Source organism: Crotalus tigris, unplaced genomic scaffold (assembly GCF_016545835.1).
Source record: "Crotalus tigris isolate CLP2741 ecotype Arizona unplaced genomic scaffold, ASM1654583v1 scf7180000024374.3283719, whole genome shotgun sequence".
Taxonomy (NCBI): Eukaryota; Metazoa; Chordata; class Lepidosauria; order Squamata; family Viperidae; genus Crotalus; species Crotalus tigris.
In genome coordinates, this window is record NW_024100544.1 from 529,923 (window position 1) to 557,163 (window position 27,241).

At 36.6% G+C, this 27,241-nt stretch overlaps 1 protein-coding gene across 1 annotated transcript; it reads right to left on the reverse strand.

The window, feature by feature from the left end:
* Positions 1-3,093: 3,093 nt before the first annotated feature.
* ACMSD (aminocarboxymuconate semialdehyde decarboxylase) lies at positions 3,094-26,938 on the reverse strand. Its single transcript, XM_039328204.1, has 8 exons — positions 26,804-26,938; positions 23,161-23,205; positions 10,402-10,498; positions 8,448-8,497; positions 4,762-4,998; positions 4,509-4,602; positions 3,536-3,631; positions 3,094-3,305 (listed from the first exon to the last, which is right to left on the reverse strand). The coding sequence occupies exons 1-8, from the start codon at positions 26,858-26,860 to the stop codon at positions 3,094-3,096; spliced, it is 888 nt and encodes a 295-aa protein (XP_039184138.1). The 5' UTR covers positions 26,861-26,938.
* Between the last annotated feature and the right edge of the window lie 303 nt (positions 26,939-27,241).

Here is a 27,241-nt window from a genome sequence, read left to right on the forward strand (position 1 = left end):
CATTGCTGGCAAGGCAAAGGCCAGTAAACAGTGGGAGCACTGGGGAGCAAAATGTCATATAAAATAAATGTTGTATGTTGGTAGTAGTTTTAGCCCGGGGGAAAGGGGTGTTATGTCCCGAGCCTTGCAAACGGCTCGGGCGTTTGCAGGCAGTCCCGGGCAGGTGCAAAGCTGCCCGGGACCAGACAGGCTGTCGCCAGCGCCGTGCGCATGCGCGGGTGCTGGCGCGGGAAAAGTAACCCATTTACCCGGGAGTTGCCTATATAAGAGGCTGCGAGGCGTTTGGGCGAGGCTGAAGCCATCTTCCTGTAAGCTGAACGCTGAATAAAAGAAACTGAGAACTCCAGCTGCTTCTCGTGTCTGTTTTCCCACCAAGGACGCAACAATGATCAATAATGAATTGATGTTTTCCTTCATTATAAATAATTCCTGTGTTCCTTCTCATCCTATTCCATCATGCAGAGTTTTCTGAGAATAAAGTATGCCTTTTAACACAGACGATACTGAGCAACTTGGAGAAGGATACTTCCTGGGCATATAGAATAAAATGTAAAAAAAATGTGGGTTTCATTTATTGGAAGTCCAATTTATTGGACCTGGGAGTAAAAAAAAAACATTTTGTTTTTCTACAATACTTGCAATTGGTGATGCGGAGGGAGGAAAGCACATTTTGCCTTTTGCTATTGCATACTATGTCCAGTAGGGGTCCCCACAGGGTTCTGAAAGAAACGCTCCAATCTAAGCACTTTATTTTATGCCATAACAGAGATGCCTACTTCAGTCTAGACTAGTGTTTCTCAACCTTGACAATTTTAAGGCATGTGGATTTCATGCTGGCTGTGGAATTCTGGGAGTTGAAGTCCACATGCCTTAAAATTGTCAAGGTTGAGAAACACTGGTCTAGACTGCTTTTGTGTGTGTGTGTGGTAGACGGATGATATTGTAAAATAAAACAAACAAAATGGAAATAAACATAACAAAAGATGGGAAATATTTTGAATAGTGGCACCTAGTAGGACAAGTAAGACTGATGAAAACTATTACATCTCTTTATGCATAATGTGATTCTTTTTCAAAATTTATTAAAGCGGTTTCTTGAAGCAAACTAATTTGTAAAATCAAATGTGGATATGATCTGAGGGGCTTTGTAATGCATAATCTTTACTAATGGGTGTGTTTTAGAGCAGGGGTCCCCAACCCCCGGTCCGTGGACCAGTATTGGGCCACAGCATGCCAGCAACTGGTCTACGCAAACAAGCAAAGCCCCATCCGTGGGATGCAGGCAGCACACAAAACCACACACTCTCTGATCCGCAGAAAAATCTCTCTGCATGGAACTGGTCCCTGGTGCCCAAAAGGTTGGGGACTTCAGTTCTAGAGGCAGAGCGGGAAGAGGAGGGGGAGGAGGAGGAGGATGCAATCTCCAAAAAGGATATGATGAATTTTTTTTCCTTATAAATTTCATGCATATCTAGTATTTTTGCATTATGGTCATCAATTGCTACAAACTTTCTTTCTGCTTGTTCCCTAATGTGAGTCATTTCAATAGCATATATTCAGATAGAATTCTTTTTTACAACAAATTTGATTTACACTGCTCTATGTTGCAATTTGAGAGGGGAATAGGGAAAATCACCCAAATATTTGGCCATTAATATGCAATTGTCCCAGGGAGACTATGCCGGTTTTGAAACAGTCCTTATAGACTGTATTTGTTGTATAACAACAAATAAGAATAAAGATACACTTAATATTTAGACATAAATATCGGGGAATATAAGCATTCATAACTGGCTGTAAATTAGAGCTACTACATCTGGGCTGAACAAAGCTGGAAGAACACTAAATACAGTAGTGGTAAAAAGATATATTATTACTGCCATCTAAAGGTTATTTGAATTTTTGCAGCCCATGTACGGTAACTATACTTTAACCAATATTGTGTTTTCTATGAAAAACTAAATGTATAATTCAGGACTCCTAGGATCCTGTGCCAAAACCTACATATTTGGACTGCAAAAATCTAGCCCACTATTAGATGGCAGAAAAGATCTAGAGTTTTTAATATTTTTTTGCTATCATCTAGAATGGTCAAGGTTTTCGCTGTCCAGAGGTTATGGTGTTATAGCTATCTAGAGAAGTATTAATGGCCGGGCACCTGGTTAAGACTGGTGTGCTAGCTATGCTGTTGTGTGGAAAGGACATATTTTTTAAATAGTTATTTAATACCCAGACTAGACTGCTATCTACTATCTTGCTATTAAGGAAAAAATGCGAAAGGAGAGAACATTGAGAGGTGAAGATTCAGCCTCTTCCTGATGACAACTTGTTTTATCTTTGGCTTATCTTTGTCCAATGAATAAATTCAGAGAAGGAACTGTAACTAACCAAAAACAAAAAGCTACATCGGCCATAAGTCACACAACTAGCAATGTTGTGAATATGTTTAAGTATAAACTGCAAGCTACGATATCTAACTTAGTACGGGAATTTGGAGATTGGTAAGATGTTACATTTCTTTGCCATTATTGTAAGCCTTATCTAGATTTGGAACTCTGTTCTCTGGTGCCATAGCATAACAAATTGCAGGCACAGGAAACTGGAGTGGGATCACAGTAGGAAGTGAAAGATGTTGGAAGTGTAACTCCTGTGGGGACAGGTTTCTTAGCACCTCATAATCTACAGATCATAAGGATGATCAGTAGGTAGATAAAGAGTTAAGGACTTGTTCTATATCTCTTCCTTTTTTAAAAATCAGCCTGTGTGCTTTTGGTCAAAAGGATTGCCAATCTCAGGTCATATCCTTCTGCTTTTGTTCTCATTCACACATGCACAGAATACTGGTTCTCCTGCTCTTTTCCTGATAGGATGTAGTCAAATTCTTATTTTAAGGAATAAAACACAGAATGTTTCAATCAACAAAACAAAACAGAACTAAAGCTCTGTACTTCTATCAGGATGTCAGTCTATCAGAGATACCACTACTGCTACATTTTTAAGAAAATGTTAATGCCATTGCTAATGGGAAGAATGGAATGAAGTCTCATTTGGCCTGCAGTCTCAAAGGCTTTTTTGTGGAATAGTGTTTACAGTCTAGGGATGTACAATATCTTGTAGTAGATTCTCACTCACCTTTCCTATTATGTTTATCAGCAACCTCAGTGCATGCTCATCATGAACCAATGAATCTGTGTAGAATGAACCAAGGTATTGCCTTGGATCAGTGTTGTTATGGATTGCACACAAGTCGGGTCTCACTTTGAATCCATGGGAGATACGTCCTACTGTGTAAGGAAAGGAACCACCTAAAAAAAGTAACATATGTTTTATGTGTTAGTTTATATTCTACTTTTTTTGCAGGAGTACAAGGTGGCATATTACTCTTCCCTCCATGATTGTCCCTCCAACAGCAAGAGCATGTGGTTAGTTGGGTTTAGAGATAGTACTGATCATCAGCTGAGTTGTCATGGCTGAGAGATTTTGCAGTTCTACTCCAACAATATAATCATAATGCTACCTTGGTTTTGATACTTACCTCCATGGGCAAAGCAAACTCTCAGATTGGGGAAGCGCTCAAAAGTTCCTCCCATAATCATGGAGCAAATAGCAATAGTTGTTTCAGTGGGCATGCCTAATAATGAGAAATAATTCCATATTCAGGAATAATGATTGGTACTAATATGATGGTATCTTGTAGTTTTCTTGGACAGATCTTCAACCAAGGAAGAGGAAGAAGAGCAGGGGCAGAGAAGAAAACTCTGGGCCATTTCAATTCTGGGGACTTGGGCTCTAGAATTACAGCAGAAATACGCTGTACAACTGCTGACCTGGCACCAATGGATGTCAGCCCTGAGAGTTCACAATACAACCCATAGGAACCTTTGTGTCATTGCTTGGAGTTCTAAAGGACAGAGAGTACTAGCTTCCTTGGAAAAGCACAGTGGGATACAGTATTTCAAACTGTGATAAGAGAAGTACTCAGTCCCATGTAGCTTTAAGTGAAATATTACCAAAAGTGTATTCGCACTATTGGCAACTGGTAATATTTATGACAGTGGCAGTATCTCAGGATCATGTGATCATCTTTTGTGACTTTCTGACAAGCAAAGTCAGTGGGAAAGCCAGATTTACTTTACAACCATATTCCTAACTTAAACAGATTCAATTTACAACCGTATTACTAATTTAATAACTGCATTGATTCACTTAACAACGGTGGCAAGAAAGGTTGTAAAATGGGGCAAAACTCACTTAACTGTCTCGCTTAGCCACTGCAATTTTGGGCTCTGTTGTGGACGTAAGTCAAGGACTACCTGTAACTAATCCCTCTTCATAAATGTAATTCTTGTGCCTACTTTAATGAGACTGTCAGAAAACATCCTTGTATATTTCTAATCCTCCCGTCTGCATAAGTGACTTTAAAAAAAAGTCTCTTGATTGCACCAGTATCAATAAATAAAACAAATAATTGTCATAGAGAATGCCAACCCTGTACAGTAATTACTTACCTACAAGCCAGGGAAACCAGTATTTAGACATTCTTTTATCTGTCTGCATGTCCCAAGGATGCACAAAGAGGCAACAGTTTAGTTCTTCAGCAGCCTTAAATCACCAAGAGAGAATTTAAAAGATTATTAAATAGAGGACAACAGGGATGATATCTCAGGCCATTAAACTGAGGTTTTTTAGATAGAATTTTTTTTTTTACCGTTTCCATTACAGGACTTGTGGGGATAGGAGAGACAGAACATGTTTACTTACAGCATAAATGGGAGCAAGTTCTGGGGCACTCAATTCCCAGTTGTTGATATGGGTTCCTATCTGCACCCCAGGAAATCCAAGTTCCTTCACACAACGGTGCAGTTCCTTCACAGCCAGATCTGGAGCTTGCATGGGGATAGTGCCAAGTCCAACGAATCTTTTGGGATGCCTCTTGACCGTAGCAGCTAAATCATTGTTTAATAATTGACACAAGTCTAGAGTATCCTGTGGTTTTGCCTGGAAACAATCATTAGAGGACTGAGTAATTAAAACATCATTTTCAGGTTGAAAGGATTGGCTGAATGAATAACCTTAACTAGAAAGAGTTTTAGAAAACAATACCTAATTAGAACCAAAGGACCTAAGTATTTTTACTCAATGAAACAATTAACCCATGTACAGATAGTCCTCAACTTTCAACCATTTTTTTTAGCGACAGTTCAAAGTTACGACAACACTGAAAAAAGGGACTTATGGCTGTTTTTCATACGACTGTTGCAGCATCTTCATGGTCATGTGATCAAAATTTGGACATTTGGCAATTGACCCGTATGCCCTGGGGTCAAGTGATCAACTTTTATAACCTTCTGACAAGCAAAGTCAATGGGGATTCACTTTATAACCGAGCTACTAACTTAACAACAGCAGTGATTCACTTAACAACTGTGACAAGAAAGATCATAAAATGAGGCAAAACTCACTTAACTGTTTTTGCTATCTGTCTTTTTGCTAAGTTAAATGTTGTTGCGATAATTAATAGGTGGCACAGTCTTCAGCACGCTGGTATGGAAAATTACTAGAGACTAGTAATTCAGGAGTACAATAATTTGAAGTAAGGAATAAGTTTTAATTCATTAAAAAAACTTCCGAATATGACACTACTAATTCTGCTCTTTTATTACATTCTTACTTCAGTTTTAAACTGTGACTGCCAAGCAGAATCATTCTAAATGTTTGAAAGTAGCTAGCCTATCCAGGGAGAAAGGAACACTTTACTTAATATGTGAAATAGCTACTAATGGTCCTATCATGTCTGCAGCATGCTTAGATTCTCCCAGCAAGGCAAAAACATTCAAAAGTCTAACAAATCATCATCACCAACTCCATGACCTGTGCAGTTAACTACTATCCATTATGGAATGTTATGTAAATAATGACTTTATTTGGGGTAGACATGATACTGTAAAGGATCCCTATTGGAACAGTCACCTCCGCATGCTAACATTTTTTTCTCTTGGAATTTTTAACTTATTGCTGGGCTTTAGGAACAGAAGTAGATGCTTTAGACGTCAAGAGGAATTGCTTGCTGCAACTGATGTTGCTAACTGAACACTGTTGGCATGGTAACCTCCATTAGCAGCAATGTTTCTTAGTGAAGAGTTTCCTGAGAAATTGGCAGAGGTGATGCTCTGAGATTTTTTTTTAAAAAAAAACTGGAATATGCTCATTGGTTAAGAGAACAATTATTGTATTTCTTTTGTTTTCTGTGCTTTCTCCCATCACACACACACATCCAAACATGTAGCATATATTTGGATCCTAACCAAAATATGATTTCTTTCCATACTGCTTAGCCAACCTTTGAGTGACTCAAGGGTCAGAGCTGTCTCCATCTCTGCTAAAGTCCTGATTGGTTTTCATTAATTGTTTCAAATGTGGCAGATAAATCTGGGATAATATGCCTGGACATTTCCCTGTTTGATACTTTCAAAATAAGACTGTTGATAACTACTCTTTTGAATGGCTAAAACATGGATAACAAAATATGGATGCAGCGTTTACTCAATTCCCTTGAAAAACACATTTCTAACACAAAGTCCTGTTGCAGGAACAATATCTGTTTAAGCTATTGAACAGTGGAAGAGCAGAATTTACCTAAGGGATTACAGTCCTAGTTATAATTCTGCAAGCATTTCAGTTCTCCTGGTGGCGCTAATACTTGAACACATTGCTGCCTCTTAAGGACTGAAGCTACAGTAATTAAAGAGTAAATATGTGTAGAATTGGTGCCATGACAGTTAAAATGTATTTTGGGAGGCTGTAATTTCCAACAAAATTATGTTGGAAGAGTATATACCAATTTTAATTGTCAGCTGGATTTAAATGTGGGAAGATTTTAATTCATTTCATTTGTCCATCATGTTAAAAAAGGAGGAAAAAAGGTTATTTCTGCTAAATCAAAATTGCATGCTTGAACAAATTTCTTCATGGTGTTGAAATATTAGCTACAACTAGGGAGGGTGAATGGTACCCTCCCGTGAAAATTGTACTAATATCTCTTCTTTGTGAATTCATGCTCATGTAGTTTTCTTTGGAACAATAAAGAATATGCTTGCCATTGCTTTCTTCTGGAAACAAGTCTCAGGCAATATCAAAATTGTATGGTTGGATGAAGTATTTAGAATACATAATACTAGTGAACCAATTCCAAGATTTCTTGAATCAAACCAATTATTCCAGTTTAGCTTCAAGACTGGTTTTAAATAAGAACTGGCTGCTTATAAGCAATACTTGCTAAGAGATATACTGTGCCTCCTGCTGCTGGGGCACTATTCAACAACTCTTAGTACTATTGACTTTTGTATATTTCTGAATAATTGTGTGCAAACTATTCTCATTCAGAACATTATGAACCACTTACGATTCCAAACCTTTTATTTGCAGAACAAATGGAGCAAATGTTAGTCTGGGGAAAAAAAAGAATGTTCTAGTGTTGCCTAGAACATTCTATCCCTGGAATGAAGAATTTTGCACATCCCTAATTCTGATCCATCTTTGGGATGGCCCAAGCAGCTAAATCCAGTTCATTATGGCAAAAAAAAAAGAGTTCAAAATGAATAATAAATTTAAAATATTGCTTTCTTCTATCAGCTGGAACCAAACCTTCAGGGAACCTATAGCATTAATATATTACCAGTCAGCTTACTCTTATTGGCAGCATCATCTTGAACAAAATTTATTTTTACATATTCCATTGGTTTCTTTTTATGTTCCATTTATTTGCAGTTGCTAGATCTTCAGACTGAAAAAAGTACTTCATATATCTTCTTCAGCATAGATTACTTGCATTCTAAAATGTAAAACTAAGTACGGTTTTTCTATAATTTTGTCTTTTTAAAAAATAATAATAATTTTGTCTATACAGTACTCTGAAACTAATTATTTCCAAAGGGAGAAGGGCTAAGATCCCTAGTCTTATATACTTTGACACTATATGGCCAAGAGTTGGCCTTAGAGCAATTATTTATTTTTCACTTCTGTCTTGTAATTGCCAAGGTAAGGTACTCCTTTCTCCCTCATGTCCCAGGGTTAGAAGGAAAGGTGCCTGGGGAAGCACCCCTACAAGACAAGAGGTGGCAATGTGTAATTACAAGACACTACTCCAAGGGTCAAGAAGTGGGGCAGGATATGAGGCCTTTTGGGAGAATAAAATGAAAACTCCATCCTTCCATACTGCAGGTTCTGCCAAGCTGCTACAAGTCCTCCAAAAACATGGATTTTTTTCCATTTATTGAAGACATTGAGCACTGTATTTCTTTTTCAGTATCAGAAGAGACTTGGGAGAAGGAGTGTCAAACCGATGTTTGGAAGAGAGGGCTGATTACAAAAGCCACTGCCTCTCTTTCTGCACGTGTAGCTTTTGACTGCTGCAGCACAAGTGAAAATAATTGTTTCGATTGACTTACCCAATAGCTAAACATGACAGGAACCGTCGAAAGTACCTGAATGGAGACTCCTATGGAACAGAAAAGATATACATGACTTTAAATAATGAACTGATTTATCCATTAGCAATGAGAGCCTTAAAAATGCTGAATCAGCACGCATGTCTTTTTTGTTACAGTTTTTTCGATATATGGTGACAGGAATTGCTTCCAAAGACATCTTGTCAATGGTAGACATTAAGTTATTTTTTAGTTTCCAACAACAGATGGCCATCAGTTGTATAAGTTACAAAAATCTCTTTGACCAAGGTGGCTTAGAAAATAATGGACCCTGTTCACTATTTATCCTTACATTTTTGAAGGGAGTGTGTGGAAATCTGTAGAGCCTCCACAACCGTCTCGTCAGGGCAATCAGGAATTTGGTGGCGTTAGGTGAAACTTGCAGGCAAAATGTTACTTTTGGAGGAAAGTACCAAATGCCATTCTTCACAGAGTAAGTACAGATAGCATCTATTTAAGAGTCTCAGAATCCTCAGAAAAGACTCTGAATAGATATTATACTTGTTATTAAAGACAAAATAATAGCTCCAAAATAAAAACCATGAATCCTTTAATCACTCCAACTACTATCCTACAAAATCAAGGAAAAACCCTAAGCAGAGAATATCACAGTGTGGATAGAAAAGTCACAGTATAACTGATAAAATGTTGATCAACCCAAATTAACCTAAATTAACCTAAATTGCAACACCATTAGGAAGTATAAATTAAACTGTGGTTTAATAAATGAACCAGTATAAAATTCAAGAAGAGCTGTATACTTGAAATGTAATTTTTGAAGAAGTATTATCAATAAGAACGTTTGAGGAAAAGAACATAATATTTATGGGGAAAAGGAACATTCAGATACCTTAGAGAGTCAGTGCAATTAGTTTATTAAATAAATCAATTCATCAATGCAAAAACATTCCCAATTGTTAAAATTCATAATAGTTTCAAATAATATATTCACCAATCTTTTTATACACAAATAGACAAAGCAAGATATTATTTAAAATAATTCATTTTCTGTTGCTGGCTCTAATCTTTCTTGATGTCACAAGATATCCTGTCTCTTGGTGGGACATCTTGTGATCCAAATCAGCCATCAAAAAGAATATACTTCACTTTTAGAATCCCAGGTGTGCCAATGCAGCAAAGAATATAAATGAATTGAGTTCTGGGAATTTTATCCAATTGTAATTCAGAACATTATGAATTTGATCTTCAACCTTATTCCTCCATAAATACAGAGATGCTTCTAAATCAGGATCCCTGATACTGCCCATTCAAATATGCTGGAGCAAGTGATTGGAGATGTTGCTCAGGAAAGTTTTAAAAAATGGGGATCAGTCTATGCTAGCCTTGTTGTAAGTGGATCTGCCTTGGAAGGCCATTGGGTGGGAGAGGAAGGTCCTTATTTGGCTGGCCAGTGAGAACACACAGCTAGACTAGTTAGAGTCAGAGGTCTGATCCAGGAGAGTATGGCAAATGTTCTTATACTCTAGAACCCCTCTCCCTCCCTTCAACTATTTTCTTCTTTCTGAGGACAAAAATGTAGCCGGTCTTTCAACTATCTATACCTAGAACTAGCTATCTACCTAATGTGTCTTGGTCGGGATTCATCCTCAATTTATTGCCCCTTATCCATCATATCACTGGAGACTGGTTCAGAACATGCATAGGTGTTAATGGAGAAATAGAGCTGAGTGTTATCAATGCCCATGTATAAGAGGATTCCTGATTATCAGCCTCAGCAGACATGACATTAAAAAAAAGAATCTCCTCTTGATGTTGCAGATCATTTTGTTGTCCTTTGTTGATAATCTTTAACTGATTTGACATAAAGATATTTTAAAGGTTAATTATGAATGTTTCATTAAAACTGCTGATAGCACACTGATATCTAAATTCTACACACTCAAGCTGAGGGTACCTGATTTGTCCATCTGTTTAATCCGAACTTCTGGATCCCAACAGTTCTCTTGGATAACTCTGAAAACTTTTCCATCTTTCATCAATTTGGCTTCCCCCTGCAATATATATTTATATATTGTATGGCACAATATGTTAGCACATTTTTTCATTTACTTCAGAATTATACATTTCACAAATTGTCTTAAAGCACATAAAGGGTTTTGTTGACTTTCTCTTAAAAGTGTGGGAGCTCTTGCAATATAGTTTTCTCCTGTAACGCTGAGCTAATATTAGATACCTGTCTGGTATTGTATCTCATATAAGAAATCTACAGTAAAGCTACAGTAATATTGTCCTAACGTGTATGGTCTTCTCCCATGTGGCCACAGATTTTTGAAACTATATAATAACATGAGCCAGTTTCATGTAATGGTTAAAGTAGTGACCATAGAGTTGGACACAACTGGACAGGGAAACCTTTACCATATGTATGTATGTATGTATGTATGTATCCATGCATGCACGTATGTATTATATGTATGTATGTGAAGTAAAATAAGGTGGATAGGATAAAATCATAAACATAAATGCCCTTGCCTTTCTAGATGTGTGGATTAAACGCCAACCCGATGGATTGCTGCATACGGCCGTCTATCGGAAGCCAACTCACACGGATAGGATGCTGCATTACAGAAGCAACCATCCAGTAGCACACAAGATTAGCTGCGTTAAGACCTTATTTAAATGCGTTGACTTACATTGCAACATGGACAGAGCTAGAATGGAAGAAAAAAGTTACCTCTACCGTGTATACAGAAGTAATGGCTATCCGACGGAGTTTATTAAACGGCACAGCAGACCACACCGACCACGCGTTGATGCACAAGACAAGGCGGCATGCACACAGCCCATACGAACAACCCTGCCTTACATTAACAGCGTATCAGAAGCAATGGCCAGACTGCTAGCTCCCTTCAACGTGAAGATAGCCCACAAACCCGACCAGACGTTTGGTGCTAGGATCATACGCCCCAAGGACCCACTCCCCACTGAAGAAAAATCCTCAGTAATATATAAAATCAATTGCAAGTATTGCCCCTGCAATTATGTTGGTGAAACCTCCAAGAGACTTAAGACCAGGGTCCACGAGTATGAGCTGGCAGTTAAGAGAAGAGAGCAATATTCACAGGTGTGGACCCACATGGATGACTACGGCCATGGATTTGACCTCACCAACATCGAGGCCATATCCCAAGATACCACCAAGGGAGGCCGCCTCCTCAAAGAAGCCTGGCTGTCAGGCAAACACTCTATCAATCGCCACATAGAGCTTCCTCCAGCATATCACATACTAAGGGGATGGGAAAGACGGGGTGCCAATTGGAAACATAGGCGACCAATTCACTCCGTACAAGATCAGAAAGAGGGGATGACAGGGGAGGTGATCACAACCCTGAGAGAGAGCGATGAACTGGGGATACATCCCACAAGTAAAACAACGTCTCTAACCCATTTAAACATGAAAGAGGAGAGGAGGGATGACATAATGCCAACAGATAACCCACCCTCAGGAGCTGATGCTCAGATCCATGGAAGAACAAGGAGGATGAGAAAAAACACGAGGGAAATATATCCCACAGGCATCCAAAGCACAAACAACTCAATCCAGTCAGGACGAGGGAAGGAGAACAATGAATAGGTACCACTGGATGGCTTCCCCCAAGGGGCATACACACATATCGGGGAAGAGGGAATGAGGGTAACAAGTAGCGGAGCCATTCCAAAGACACGCCCAGTTAGCAACCCATTAACACACACAGGAGCTCACCTGTTAGTCAGAGTGAGATGGGGGGGGGGCGATAAGAAACAGGAACAATGAGACGACCAACCCCCAGGAGTTTACACAAGGGCAAGGAAAGCAATAGGGCTGGCAAATAGAGGAACAGAGCTTGAAGCACACACACTAGATAGCGTAGCAATACAGAGGCAAATTAAGATGAATGAGGGGGTGGGGAGGGATGATCAGGAGCGGATGAACAGCGGATCTCCAGGCACCCACACACGCACAAAGAAAAAAACAGCAATTGGAGAGGAGAGGACAATTTTAGAAACAGCCCCTTTAAGAACTACACAGCCAATGCTGATGGGCGGACCTATGACCTGATCCAGGGTCAAAGCGCAGAGGCAGCCAGCCACATAAAAACGGACTCCCGGATCCAGTATTTTATACCCTGATGATGTCGGTAGTGTGGCCGACGAAAGCTTGGTTTTGTAAATTAAACATTTATGTTTATGATTTTATCCTGGTGATCACCTTATTTTACTTCACATTATGTGTATACCCGGGATTCGTGTTTTTAATACTATTAAGGACGTATGTATGTATGTATGTATGTATGTATGTATGTATGTATATGTAGGATAAAATAATAATACCAGGAAATAGTAGAATGGAAGACAAAGAATTGGAGAAGGTCATAATTTAAGATATGAAAATCAAAATTGGAAGATTATGGCATAAACCAACCATAGTGACCCCAGTGGTTATCGGCATACTGAATGCATAGCAAAAATTCTTTTTTTTTTTTATTGAAAATTTTTAGGATTTTACAAAAACAAAACAACCCTTGCCCAGACCTCCCTGACCCTCCCATTCCCTCCCCCAACCTTCCCAGAGCTGAATATAGGCTTAATTAAAATTTTCTTCAAAAAATCTTAAAAAAGATATAAACCGTAAATAAATCCAAATACATTACTTAAACAAATTATAAGATAATTAACAATAATGTATGTATAAAAAACATAAATATTAGAAAAAAAATGCTTAAAAAGAAAAAGAATAAAGAAAAGGAAAAAAGAAAAAAGATATAAGAAAATAAAGTAAAAATAAAAAATATAAAAAAAGAATAAAGTCTATAAAATATTAAATTTTAAATATAAGTTATTGAAAAACTAAATAATATTTTTTTATATCCAACTTATATTGTATAAAATATATCCATTTTTTCCATACCGCAAAATACTTCTCTTGCGATTGATCCTTCAAGAAAGCCGAAATCTTTGCCATTTCCGCCAAATAAGAAACTTTAAAAAACCACTCTTGCAAAATAGGCAAAGATTCCTTCTTCCAACATTGCCCTACTAACAACCTTGCGGCTGTAATTAAATTTAACATCAATGTAGTCTCTTTGGTATCACAATCAGTAACAATACCTAACAAGAACAATTGTGGGGTAAATTTTACCCTCCTTCTAAAAATTCTTTGAATATTCCACCATATCTTAATCCAAAAAGCTTTTATATTTTTACACGACCACCAGATATGATAGTAAGTAGCGTCCAAACATCCACATCTCCAACATTTAGGCCAGTGGTTCTCAACCTGTGGGTCAGGACCCCATTTGGGGTCGAATGACCATTTCACGGGGGTTGCCAAGCCACGCTGTCTGCCATTTTTTCCCCTTTCCCTAGCTGTCCTACTCCCTCTTATTAGTGGCCACACCCACTTGGGGGTCACCACAACATGGGGAGCTGTATTATGGGGTCACGGCATTAGAAAGGTTGAGAACCACTGATTTAGGCTGTAAGTCAGAATACATACGAGACATTTTTTGTGGATCAAGGTGCATAGCAAAAATTCTTGAATGGCACTTAGAAAATCTGCACATTCATAAAATTTCCATCAGTCAATTACTAAAGGCTGCATTACTTGATCCACAAATATACTACATCATGACAACCTTAAAGAACTTGATGCAAATGAAGGCCAACACCAGCTAAAGACCTGGCAGCTGGGATTTCACATTTTTGTGTATATGATATTTGTTGATAAGAAAAACAAAAACATCTGGATAGTGAATGTTGCAGCACCTGAAGCCAGCAGAATAAAAGAGAAAGAACTGGAGAAAATTGCCCAATAGTAGAATGACATGGCAAAATTAAGCAAAGATATTATTACTAAGTGCTCCCAGAACATCTGGAGCAGCACTTGAATACCATCAGCATTGACAAAATCAGAGCTTTTTTTCTCATAAAATGCCCAGAACGGAGTTCTTTAAATCTTTTTTTGGATGGAACCTTGTAGGGTAGGCAAGGCGGGTTGTATGAAGTGTGTGAGTTCTGGCACCTTTTTTTTTTTTTTTTTTTAACAAAAAAAGCTTACATTCTGCTATACCTTTAACACCATCAAACAACAATATCTGCCTGTCCCAGATCCTTAGAAATAGAATGACAGTGGCTAAAAAAAAGCAAAGATAGTACCAGTAGTAATAGATGCCTTAGGTGCAATCCCACCACAGCTATAGCACCACTTGAACACAACTGGCATTAACAAATTCACCATCAATCAATTGCACAAAGCAGTTTTACTCAGAATAGCTGTCATCCTGCAACTATATCTGTAGCACCATCAAATATCCACATTGCCTATCTCAAGTCCTTGGGAAGGCCTTGATAAGCGGACAAAAATGCCAAATCCAGTCTGAACATCTGGTTGACTATGTGACAAAACATAGTAATAATAATAAATCTGGCTGTGTGATCTTGTAGGAAAAAAAACTGGTTTGGCAGAAGCAGCCAAGATAGGAAGATTTTGCAATTTCATTGTAGCCCCACACACCAGAATATCAATGATTCAGTTGATTAATGCCCATTTCTAAAAATGTTATGAGGTTTTAGAATAATTAAAATATTTTTTAATTAATGTTCAGGAAAAAATCACTTGTTTTACTTTTTATTGCTTTGAATTAAATTTAAAAAATGAAGCCTGATAAATAGTAAAACAAGTTTTACAATATTAGAAGCGGAATCACTTAATGACTAAAAAAAATCTGAAGGAATTAAACATGTTTTTTAGCTAGGGATAAAAAGAGAACAAACTTGGTCCTTGGTAAAATGAACTCAATGGACAGAGGACTTGTAGCATCAATCATGGTATCCAGCTGGCCCACCTGCAAGTATTGTTTGGAGACACTTTTTTTTACAAGGGTTTTGCCCTTCTCTCTCAGTAGGTAGTTCCTATTGATGATTGGGGGACAGGGAAGACACCCAGATGAATAACACTACACGAGTTCCAGGCCACACAAGAGGTACTATCAATCTGCCCAGAGTCTGGAGGCTTTGATAGCCTCAATTGGGTGAAACAGGCTGAAACTGTACCCAAGCGAGAAGAACTTATTGGATGGGTGAGGGGATGATTTTGCACACATATATGCTACTTGCACTCGCCCGCTGCTTGCATAGCTCAATTCCCAATGGGCTATGGACAGGTACTGGTCCATGGACTGGGGGTGGAGGACCCCTCCTTTATAGGATAAATAAGTCATAATGCCTTTCAGTTTTGCACTGTTCCAATCACATCTAGAATATAGCATTGCCTTTTAGGAAAGACACCAACAAACTGGAGTATGTCTTCATGACAGCAGTCAGGATGATAAAAGTCAGGAAAAAAAATCTATGAGGAATGGCTGGAGAAGCTGAGTGTGTTTAGTCTGGGAAGAAAAGAATACAGGAAACAATGATAGTTTTCTAAGTATCTGAAAGTTACCACATAGAAGATGAGGTAGAGTTGTTTTAGAATTGTTCCAGAAAAGAAGAAACAATGGGTTTAAGTCTGAAGGAAGTGGATTTCAGATGAACATCAGGAAAAATCTAACAGTAAGAGATATTTAATAATGGAACAGACTGCTTTGGAAAATGTTATATTCTCCTGTGCTTGAGATTTTTTATCTGACTAGATGGCCATCTGTTGAGAATGTTTCAATAGAGAATTGCTGTACTGGGCAAAGCATTAGACTAGATGATCTTTAGGGTCTCTTCTAAACCTTGGAAGGATAGGATTTTATGGTTTTATGATTATCTAAATATTACAAAAGGGTGCCTAAAGTTAAGAAAACCCATGAGATGTTCATGTAAAACTGCAAAAAAAAAAACATGCCTAATATACAGTATTAGTATAAAGTGTATACAGTATTTGAATAATAGGAAGTCATTTAATTTGTCAGGGAAGGCAGTGATATTTCTTTTATAAGTCCAGTTCCAGTCTCATTGTGTGCCGATAGGTAGCATTTGGACCTTAGAGGCATACACTGAAAATCAGAAAAAGTAGCTTTTATATAAGCTTGAGTTCATTTCTTAGATTAAAAATAATCACTTGCAGAGGAAATTCTTCAGCTATATAGTTTTCTGAATCAGAATAGGACAGTTGGACTAAAGGGTCTGAATGCACATCTCTACATATTTTGATACATAGGATTCTTAAGTATTCTTAATCCTAAAGCTGGATTTAACACTGAATGTATTATGGGCTTATATATTTTTCATAACTAATACATTTTAGAACCTCAAAATCCTCCTTTCCATTCCCTAAATGTGACTGTCATGGTTTAAGAAAATAGTTCCAAATATCACAGGAAATAATTACACAGCCATTACGTAAGCTCTCTGGCAAAACACTGTTGTAGGATTGATTTTCCAAAGTGCAAGCCGAGCAAATTTTAACCATCTATTTCTACAGGCTATGAATAATGGATGTGAGCTTTTTGTTGACTGTTACATAATAATAGATGAGAAAGTATTTACGGGGAAAGAATATTCAAAATAACTTGGTTGAATAAAAATAGATGTTGGGGATTCATTTTTGTTAAGCTCAATGAGAATATTTTTGATATGTGCAATAACCTATGTGGTTATTTTTCAGGCAGGCTGTTAAGATGAAACCATTATAGTGCCGAATGCTAAAAGGACTGTAATTGCTCCAAGGATTCTCTTAAGCCTTCATACACAAATGCCAGCTTTAGCAAGATAAACAGTAGTCTTTCTAATGTTTAACAGAGCTATCCTTGAGTTGGAATCTCCAATGAGCCAAAAAACCTTTCCTGATGAGCATACAATAGTAGAATGAGTATATGCCCAAACAAACTGCTTGGATCAATAGCACAGACAGGGCTTTGCCTATTGTGAAAGTTGCAAAAATCATATTCATACTATCAGCTTCAATATGGAAATTCATCATCCAGATATTTTAAAGTAAAAACTGATTTGTCAGATCTGTAGTTAAATGTTAATTTGGGGCCAATTCTCAAAGCTTTCCCAGAATCAGTGGATCCAAGAAAATTAATTTTGCACTGCAAGCTATTTATGAGTTTTCCATGAAGGTATTTTCTTTTTGAGGCTAAATCCATTTACTTAATATCCCAGCAATTCTACTGCAGCATGTTCCAATATTATTGTTTTTACTTTCATTGATCAGAACAGAACAGAAAATAAGAAATAAGACAATAAGAAGAACAATTTCAGAATTAGGTTCTGGGAAACTGAAGCTCATGGGATTTTTTAGAGCACATTTTACTTATTTATTTATTTATTCCTGCCTTTATTATTTTTACAAATAACTTAGAATTAAAATTCTTTATCGGCCAAGTGTGAACAGACAAGGAATTTGTCTCTGGTGCATAAGCTCTCATTGTACATAAAAACAAGTGATAAGTAATAGAATATAAATCATAGTTATAATCATTAATCATGAGATATAAACAACAAGTGATGAATCATAAGGTAACAATAGAAGACAGCAGGAAAGATAAGAGGATGAGAAAAGATGAGAAGATGAGAAGGATAATAGCAATACAATACACTTTCCTGCTCCTACTTTCTCTTCAACAACCCTGTGATGTGGGCTGAGCTGAGAGAGAGTAACTGGCCTAAAGTCATCCAGCTGGCTTTCATGGCTAAGGCAGGACTAGAATTCACAGTCTCCTGCTTTCTCTCTGTAACCACTAAACCAAAGTGGTTCTCATATATTTCATACAAATAACTTTTGATTTAATAAATCTTATTTAATAAATAAGTCTAGCTGGCTAGGTAATTCTGGGAGTTCCAAGAATTAAGTTCAAACCTCTAAAAGCTGCCAGGGTTGAGAAACACTGGACTAACGGTCCAATTAAAAAATAGGAACATTTCTCACTTCATAATGCAACAGTCTGCCTTAACCCAGTTGTAAGCATCTCTTGGCTAAAATGGCAATAATAATCAAGAATTACTCTCTGAATAAGAATTTCACCTTTATTTTCAGTTATCATTCTTAGCCTCTCTGTAAAAGAATATACTAGGCACTCTCCCTCTTACTCCTAGTGAAACCACAGCTTTCCGTGTTCTGTTAGAACACGGGAAGCTTCTGCTATTGAAGTAGGGTATGCTTGTTTTAGTAGATTTTTAATTTTAATGCTTTATGTTTTAACTGGTTGAGCTTTATAGTTTTCAAAATGATTTTACATGTCTGTTAGTTTTTGATTGGGAGCCGCCCAGAGTTAGTTGAAAGATGGATGGCTAAATAAATGATTTAAATAAATAAATAAATAAATAAATTTCTGAACTCCAGAAATGATGGAACCATGCTGCTTTCTGTTTAAAACTAGGTTTCTGTCAGCATCGTCTGTCCCTAAATCAGCTTGAGCTCGGGGCTGCACCAAGCTGTTCAGGGCTATGTGAATATTTCGTTTGCCAGAAAAAAAAACAAATCTATACAGTACCTTTCTCGGCCCGCCTGACTTTGCTTCATGGAGTTTTAGTTTTAGTTTTAGAGCAGAACCTCTGTAGGACTGAGACTACAGCTCAGGGCAGAAGAATACACCTCCATTAAATAAGTGCTCCCTTGCTCTCTGTAAGGCATTTATCAGTGAACACAGGGAGTCCTCGACTTACGAGCACAATTGAGACCAAAATGTCTGTTGCTATGCGAGACAGTTAAGTGAGTTTTGCCTTATTTTATGACAGTTGTTAAGTGAGTTTTGCCCCATTTTCTTGCCACAGTTGTTAAGTGAATCACTGCAGTTGTTAAGATAGTAACAAGGGTGTTAAGTTAACCCAGCTTCCCTATTGACTTTGCTTGTCAGAAGGTCGCAAAAGGGGATCACGTGACCCCGGGACACTGCGACTGTCATAAAAACATGTCAGTTGCCAAGTGTCTGAATTTTGTTCATGTGACCACCGGGACGCTACAACAATCGCAAGTGTGAAAAACAGTCATGAGTCACTTTTTTCAGTGCCGTTGTAACTTTGAACGATCCCTAAATGAATGGTTGTAAATCAAGGACTACCTGTATTATTATTTTTATTGTGATTGTAATGATACATATGGATATTATTTTATATTATCTTTTTGCATTTATTTATTAGATTTCTTAAGGCCACCCTATTCCAAAAATATTCTTTTAATTGCTGTTTAGTTCTTATTTATTAATAATTACTAAACTGCATTCTGGATGGGAATGCATTATAAATAAAATCTGTGGGGTTTTGTTTGCTTGTTTGTACTTAACTTTGGATCTAATCCACCATCAACTGTTTGCCAAATTGCCAAGCACATTAATCACTTTATATGTTTCTAATCTGGCCTCAATGCTGAGGAAGGTACCATATAATTGTAATTGTTCTTTATCTAAAATGTTATGATTTGCTTGTTTATTGCATAACAAACCACTAGAATCCAAAGGTTCCTTAAAGATCTTCAGCACAGCAAGTCGCTCTGGTTTTCAGAGGGAAATGGAGAAAATAATTATGCTAGTAACTTTAGATTTTTCTGTGCACACATGTGGATGCAATGAGCATTGCTATTTAACCAGTTCATTTCCTTCTTTATCCAGTACATTCTTCTAGGTTTTTTTTTTTTTGCTGTAGAAAATATTTATTCTCTTGTTTATTTATTTTGGATTTCCATGCCATTTAGTACAGCAGAAATTACTGATGAAGGAATTAAAGTCCATCAATAATAAATGACCCAACCATAGACCAGAGATCAGGTTCCCATTTTCTTAGGTCCCCTCCTAGGACTTTCTTTAGGAAAGTTTCCACAGTTGTCCTGAAATGAAACAGGAATAGAAGCTACTCTGATCTTGGGTGATAGGCTGTTCCAAATCAAGTCCTACGGGATGACAGTCCTACGGGAAGGAAGCCACAGTGAGCTTACCCTGCTCAGCCTTACTGAAAGGACAGGAGCTGCTAGGAGTAGACAATCCCATAGATAGCTATGCCCTGAGATTTATATATGGCTTTAAAGCAATGGTTCTCAATCTTTTTAATGCCGTGACCCCCAACCGGTCATAAGTCGAGGACTACTCAACCGGTCGTAAGTTGAGGACTACTCAACTGGTGCAGCACCATTTGCAGAATGGGACTTTTGGCGGGTTCAGCAGGGCAGAGACAGCCTGGACAATTCCTATTGGCTTTTGAAAGCCAATAGAATTAGACTCTATTCAAGAGAGTCTATTCTATTGGCTTTCAAAAGCCAATAGAATAAAAAGGAGAAGCACAGCTAAGGAAAAGGGGGAAAAAAATGGCGGACTGCGTTGTTTGGTGACCCCCCATGAAATGGTCGTTCGACCCCAAATGGGGTCCCGACCCACAGGTTGAGAACCACTGCTTTAAAGTAACATTTAGCACCTTTAATTTGCACCCAGAAGCTGAAGCAGAAACCAGTGCAGCTCTAGTTAACATGAAAAACTCTGGAGCTCCCACAACTGCTTGAGGAGCTGTATTTCATATCAGTTGAAGCTTCCAGATGGTCTTCAATGACCGAGCAAGTTGCAATTATCCAGAGAGGAGATGGGCATGAATGATGGTGAGAAGGGTTTTCAGATCCAAGAACACTCATAATTTGCTTTGGAGAAGCAATTGGGCAAATGTCTCTTGGCCAAGCAGCCATCTATTCTTCAAGCAGGAAGTGTGAGTACAAGCAGATGCCTCAGTTGCACTAAACACTCCTGATGTCAATAGTAGAACTCTGTTTTTGCTACTTTTCAAGACTGATGTAACCTTTTTGTAACCTATACAAGACTCATATATCTTTGATTTTCTTTCGTTTCTAGACAAACATAACTCTAGGGCCTGTTCTAAACTATATTCTACTGAATGTTGCAAATACATTTCTTCAGCTCATAGACATCTTTTAGGTGAACACCCCCCCTTCCGCAAATCATTTACAGCAGCTTTTTGAGTCATAACCATGAACCATCAGTGAAGTAATATAAAGCTTATTCCTCATTAGTGGCACAAAGACTGTTGATTGACTCTCAAAAATCCTATGAGTAACTAGGAGGAAATGACCTTACAGCAAATGAGATTCAAATAATAGTTGTTATGAAGACGTGTATTACAATAGTTCAAAGATTCAGAGGACAAAAGCCATGGGAACAAGCTTCTTAGCATTTGCAATGTAATATTTGTTCAAATGCATACATTGGTTGTTGTTTCTCCTCTAGAGAATAAGTGCTAGAGAAAATTGAGAAGAATATCAACAATCAATAGCCGTCATACTCCCTCCATAGATTATTTATTTATTTGCTTTCTGGTCCATTAAAAGTAAGGCTGGGCAGTCTGTGGAATGGGAAAAGAACTATAAATAGTGCATACTTATAAAGGAAAATTCAGCTTTCTGACAAACAATTGTATGTTTATGGGAACAGAAAGAAGAGTTCTCACAAATATATTTATGATTGCTTCCATGAAAAGATAAAGTACAGTAAGTATAATTTTTAGGTCACAGATGTAATTTTATAATAATGTTGTGCTCCTAAATTATATGCATATTCATTTTTCTAGGCTTGGACAGGTTCTAAAAAAAAATCTGTCCAATTTTTTTAGTTTTTGGAATAACAAGTGACTAATATTCATGACACCAGTCACGCGTTTGTAATTTTTGTTCAATGTGTTCTGCTGTTTATATTTCTCTTGGGCAATATCAGTGAAGAATATTTTCTCAGCTACATTTCTCAGTCAACTTTAGTTAACAATTAAAGAAATTATGTCAGCTAAAAGAGAGATCATATAAAATGTACTCAAATTGAACAATCAAATACAACCATCACAAAAAGTTCAGACATTTTAGACTGTATAAAATTATATTTTATATTACATTATTTTATGTTACAGGTAGTCCTCAATTTACGGCTACAATTGAGCCCAAAATTTCTGTTGTCAAATGAAACAGTTGTTCAGTGAGTTTTGCCCCGTATTACAACCTATAACGCTGCAGCTGTTATAAATATGAACCAGCTGCCAAGTGTCCGAATTTGGATCATGTGATCATGGGGATGGTGCAACAGCTGTAAGTGTGAAAATGGTCATAAGTCATTTTTTCTGAGCCATTGTCATTTCAAACAGTTACTAAATGAATGGTTGTAAGCTGAACTTATATGTTGTTTATTTTATATTACATTGTTAATTATGCGAGGCTAGAATGAGAGAGATTCTCCCCTTCTCCCCTTACCTGTGAGAAGTAGGACAGGTGAGCAAATCTGTTACAGTGATCCTTTTTACTCTGGGATCCTCACTGCTGCTACCTAATAAACACATTTATCAAGAACAAAACCTAAACAGCCAAAGGAACTTCTATAATACCATAGTGTGACTCAAACACAGCTAATTGTCATCAGATTCAGAATATCAGAAGATAAGTACTTGTTCGCACCAAATTAATTATACTAGTGACATTCAGTGTCAGATTTGTTGGTGTCTATTATCTTAATGTATCTATCAGTATAGTTCCAAGCTATTATTTCCGCTAAGTATCTCTGGAGGTAGGAACTGATATTGTATTTAATACAATTTTTATAGTCTTCTTAGAAACCCTAGAAGTGCTGCATTGGAAATCTGATGCTGAGTTAGGTAGACCTCTGGCCTGATTCAGCATGATTAAAAGAATATTTTTTTTCCAAAATTCAAATATATATCTTAATAATTATTATTTAGCAATATATTATCATCAGTCACAAACTTAACCAACCTTATGGTCTTTCTCCAACTGAACCCATCCTCCATAGCCATATCTCTGTGAAAAGGAAGACAGAGTTAACAAATATATATAAAGTAAATCATGCGTTATCATCCACCAAATAGGTCATGTTAATTTAAAACCAAGCAAATCATTTCTTTTATATTCAGAATATATAATATACAAGTAGTCCTCGACGTACGACCAAATTGACCCCAAAATTTCTGTTGTTGAGATATTTGTTAACTGAGTTTTGCCCCATTTTACGACCTTTCTTGCCACAGTTGTTAAGTGAATCACTGCAGTTGTTAAGTTAGTAAGTGAATCTGGCTTTCACATTGACTTTGCTTGTCAGACAGTCGCAAGAGGTGATCACATGATCCTGTAACTGTCATAAATATGAGTCAATTGCCAAGCAGCTGAATTTTGATCAGGTGGCTATGGGAATGCTGCAAAGGTCACTTGAAAAATGATCATGTCACTTTTTTCAGTGCTGTTGTAACTTTGAACGGTCACTAAACAAACTGTTGTAAGTCGAGGACTACATGTATTATAGCAGTGTCATATTCTCCCAATGTATTTAACTTTAACTGGAATGATCCTTAGGTATGAGTAAGTTGCTATATAATATTCTTCATTGCTTAAAGTCAAACCGTAAGTAACTATCAGTTCCACATGCATACTTAAATACAAAATTATTTATTCTAATTATATTGAAATGGAGTATAATTATTCATATCTCCTTTTTAAAAACCAATTATTTTTAATAGCAAATACTATATTACACCAAAACTGTAATGTTTTGCACTGTAAATACACCAGGAGAAATATGACAAATTATATGAAGTGAAGAGAAAGAAAAAAAAAAAACACTGTGGTATTTTGCTGTTTAAATGTATATATATATATTAAATGTGATTTAAAAAGAAGACTTATAAACCTGACAGAAAAAGAAGTAAAATGATATTTTTCTATGCACCTCAGGTTTGAAAGAACCTTCATTTAATAAGAAATTTTATATTCGAAGAATATAATAGAATATTCATATCATATCAAGATATTTAACTTTTTCTTTCAAAGATGATGTTGACCTATGTAATGAATTGAAACCAAAAGGAAGCTAATACAAAACCAATGATCTAATGCCCAACCCTCTGTGTCATTTTGATTTTAAAATTGGGTTCTTTCCTTTTTTCATCAACGAAGTGGAATGAATCTCATTTTTAAAGTACAGTGTATTTCTATATAAGGTGGCCCTGGAAAAAACTGTCAATATTCTGGTTTCCTGATACAAAATGATTGAGATAATTTTGTTATAATTTAATTGAAGGACAGATTTACTTCCCCTGATACATCTTTTACTATTTGATTTCCCAACCCTCATATAATGAAGTTCTCAATAAGGGCAGATTTTTCTGAACACCTTACGGTCGTCATTATGTAACCAGACGTAAAATAAAGGTGCAGTGAAATTATAATCTCAGCTGAGCAGAATTTGTTAATAATTAGTGCAGTCACGTATTGATCCGCTGTTCGGCCTGGATGTTTCAATAGTAAGGATGAAGGTCACCTTTGTCTATTAATATTTAAAGAGCAGCAAAAGGCTTCAAGTACACAAGCAAAATATCTCCTCATTCTCCCAAAGAGGATTGTAGCCCTTCTGATGGCAGAAAATACCACGGCAGGAATAAGGCCAGTTTTTCCTTTACTTCACTTTCGTTCAGCTTGAACTATCTCATAATCACAAAGAGAAAAAGTACTCAGCCTTTTTTCTTTCTGCATAAAAAGGTTCACAAAGAGGCATCTTAAGAAATCAGTAACAACATCCTGGCATAAATCCTGCGATGTGGTTTTTCGATTGACGTCAATCTATATTTGAGTTTGGCTTAAAAAGGTGCAGAAGTGAGATGTTAGCAACTGTGACATGTTCATTAACTGACATGTTCATTATTCACTAACATAAGAGCAGGTCATTGAGTTATCAAACACTCTTGTGAAATTTGATACGACCAGTATCATTGCTCCATATTCAAATATTTTGGGAGGTGAACTTGAGTTTGCTGAAGAACCTAGAGATCTATTCTTATACCAGAATGGCAGGCAATATTTTTGACAAATTTACAGCAAGATATGAAGACAGGAGCTATTTCCTCATCTGCCTCCCCCCACTCTTGTTCTGGCCATTCAATTCCACAACCAACACCCTTCATAGTTATTTTCTCACAATCACCAAACAAGTTCATTTTAACTGAGCTGTTTTCAAGGCTTTTTCTTATCTTTCCCACTTTAAATATATATATTTAAAATCTTAAATGAATACTATAATAATATTATTCATTAATGATTACATTTTTAGATTTCTTTATTGCTTCTTTTGGACACTTTTTGTTTTCATCTTTGGGTACATTTTAAAATAACTTCTTTTGAGAAAAAGTGGCCACTTCAGACAAATAAATGGTCCATCTTTCATAATATCAAATATTTTCATGCAGTTGCTTTGAACTATGTAAGACAAATAATCCATTAGCCAATGTTTTAATTGCCACATATTTTACGAATCTCATTTATAATTTCCTATGGCAGAAAAAAGATTCAAGGTAATTGTAATACTGAAATGAAAAATAAGAGGATTGCAATACAGCATGTCAAACTCACAATTAAATTATTTTTATTTGAGGTTATTTGGCTAATGCAATCAGTATAAAAGTGTTGTTAATATTGTTCAAAAGCAATTTGAAGCTTTGTAAAAGACATGATTTACAAAATAAAGTAAATAGAGTTAATTTGAAAAAAGGGATATAAGTAAATAGAGTTAATTTGAAAAAAGTGGTTTTTCATTTTTGCAATTACCCAGATGCTGCCATTCATGAATGCATCACAATCTATTCTAAAAAAGATCACATTATGCTCAAAGCTTTATTTATATTGTTAATATCAATGTATCATTCGGATAAAGTAAATCCATCTAAATTTACTGAAGCTAGCTGCAATGCTAAATATACTATATGCTCCAGCAAATAAATTGTCTTACAATTGCACTGCACAGCAATCCATTGCTTTTCACTGATTCTGAATAAAACTAAAAAAGATGTTTATATACTCAGAGCAATTTAGAAAGAATTCTAAGGATTCTCCATTAGCAAAATTTCTCTTTGTATAGTATTCAAATTCAGCATTCATCCCAAATCATTTTCTTTTGACCATAATAAAACTAAAGCTACACATTATTAATGGTCATAATTTGAATATAGTGGAATGTAACTGCTGAAAGTAAATGAATACTCTGACTGCCCTTTTTCTTTCTAGCAAAGAGCTGGCACATAGATACATGAACCCAAACTTTCTGCTTTACCAAGCAGTTAGTAGGAGGCCTTTGTTCAATAAATTCAAATATACACCACGGTTCGAAATATGGAATGTTAAAGTACCAGAAGCATTTCGAAATGAATATCTCCCTAGTTTCTCATTTAATGGGAGTTCAGTCTTAAAGGAAGGAAATATATATATATATATATATATATATATATATATATATATATATATATAAAAGTTGGAACTAGCCAAGATAAAGTACTAGTGAAACCATCAAGAACAATCAGGAACTAGAAGACTTCCTAGAGTTTTTGTACCAAATATCCAAAGGCTCCATTGTTACCTTTTTCAGATCAGGCCATTCCTTAGGCAGAATGTGACAATGAATGTCAATTTTCATTTCTGCAGTTTCACCTGAGGATTAGATGGCAATAAAGATGTTTTCCCTCACTTTTTAAACTTCACTCATGCCTATGTGGTATTTGTTGATTAACCTAAGTGATTACTCAGGTCCTCCAACCATCCTATTGGGGTGGCTACCTAAATGAACCAATCAGGCAAAGTTTCAGGAGAGCTGCACTGTGCAATACCAAGCTACTGAAGGGTGTGCAAAGCCAAGGAGTTTTATATGCAATACTGAGCCATGCAGGCATAAATTTCCTTAGATTAATCTGCCTGAGAGGTTCAACTGCAAGACAAAGTAGTATACACTTAGTTTACAAGCTGGGCAGCCTTTAGACAAAGTTGTAAACCTATGGTATAAATTCCATAGAGTTGATAA

Bases quoted from the DNA above. Each gene is read 5' to 3' on its own strand.
- ACMSD (XM_039328204.1), bottom strand. From the start codon at position 26,860: ATGAAAATTGACATTCATTGTCACATTCTGCCTAAGGAATGGCCTGAT. The intron at 23,206-26,803 runs GTAACAATGGAG...TCCTTTTCACAG, and splicing joins AATGGCCTGATCTGAAAAAG to AGATATGGCTATGGAGGATG. The intron at 10,499-23,160 runs GTTGGTTAAGTT...TATATATTGCAG, and splicing joins AGTTGGAGAAAGACCATAAG to GGGGAAGCCAAATTGATGAA.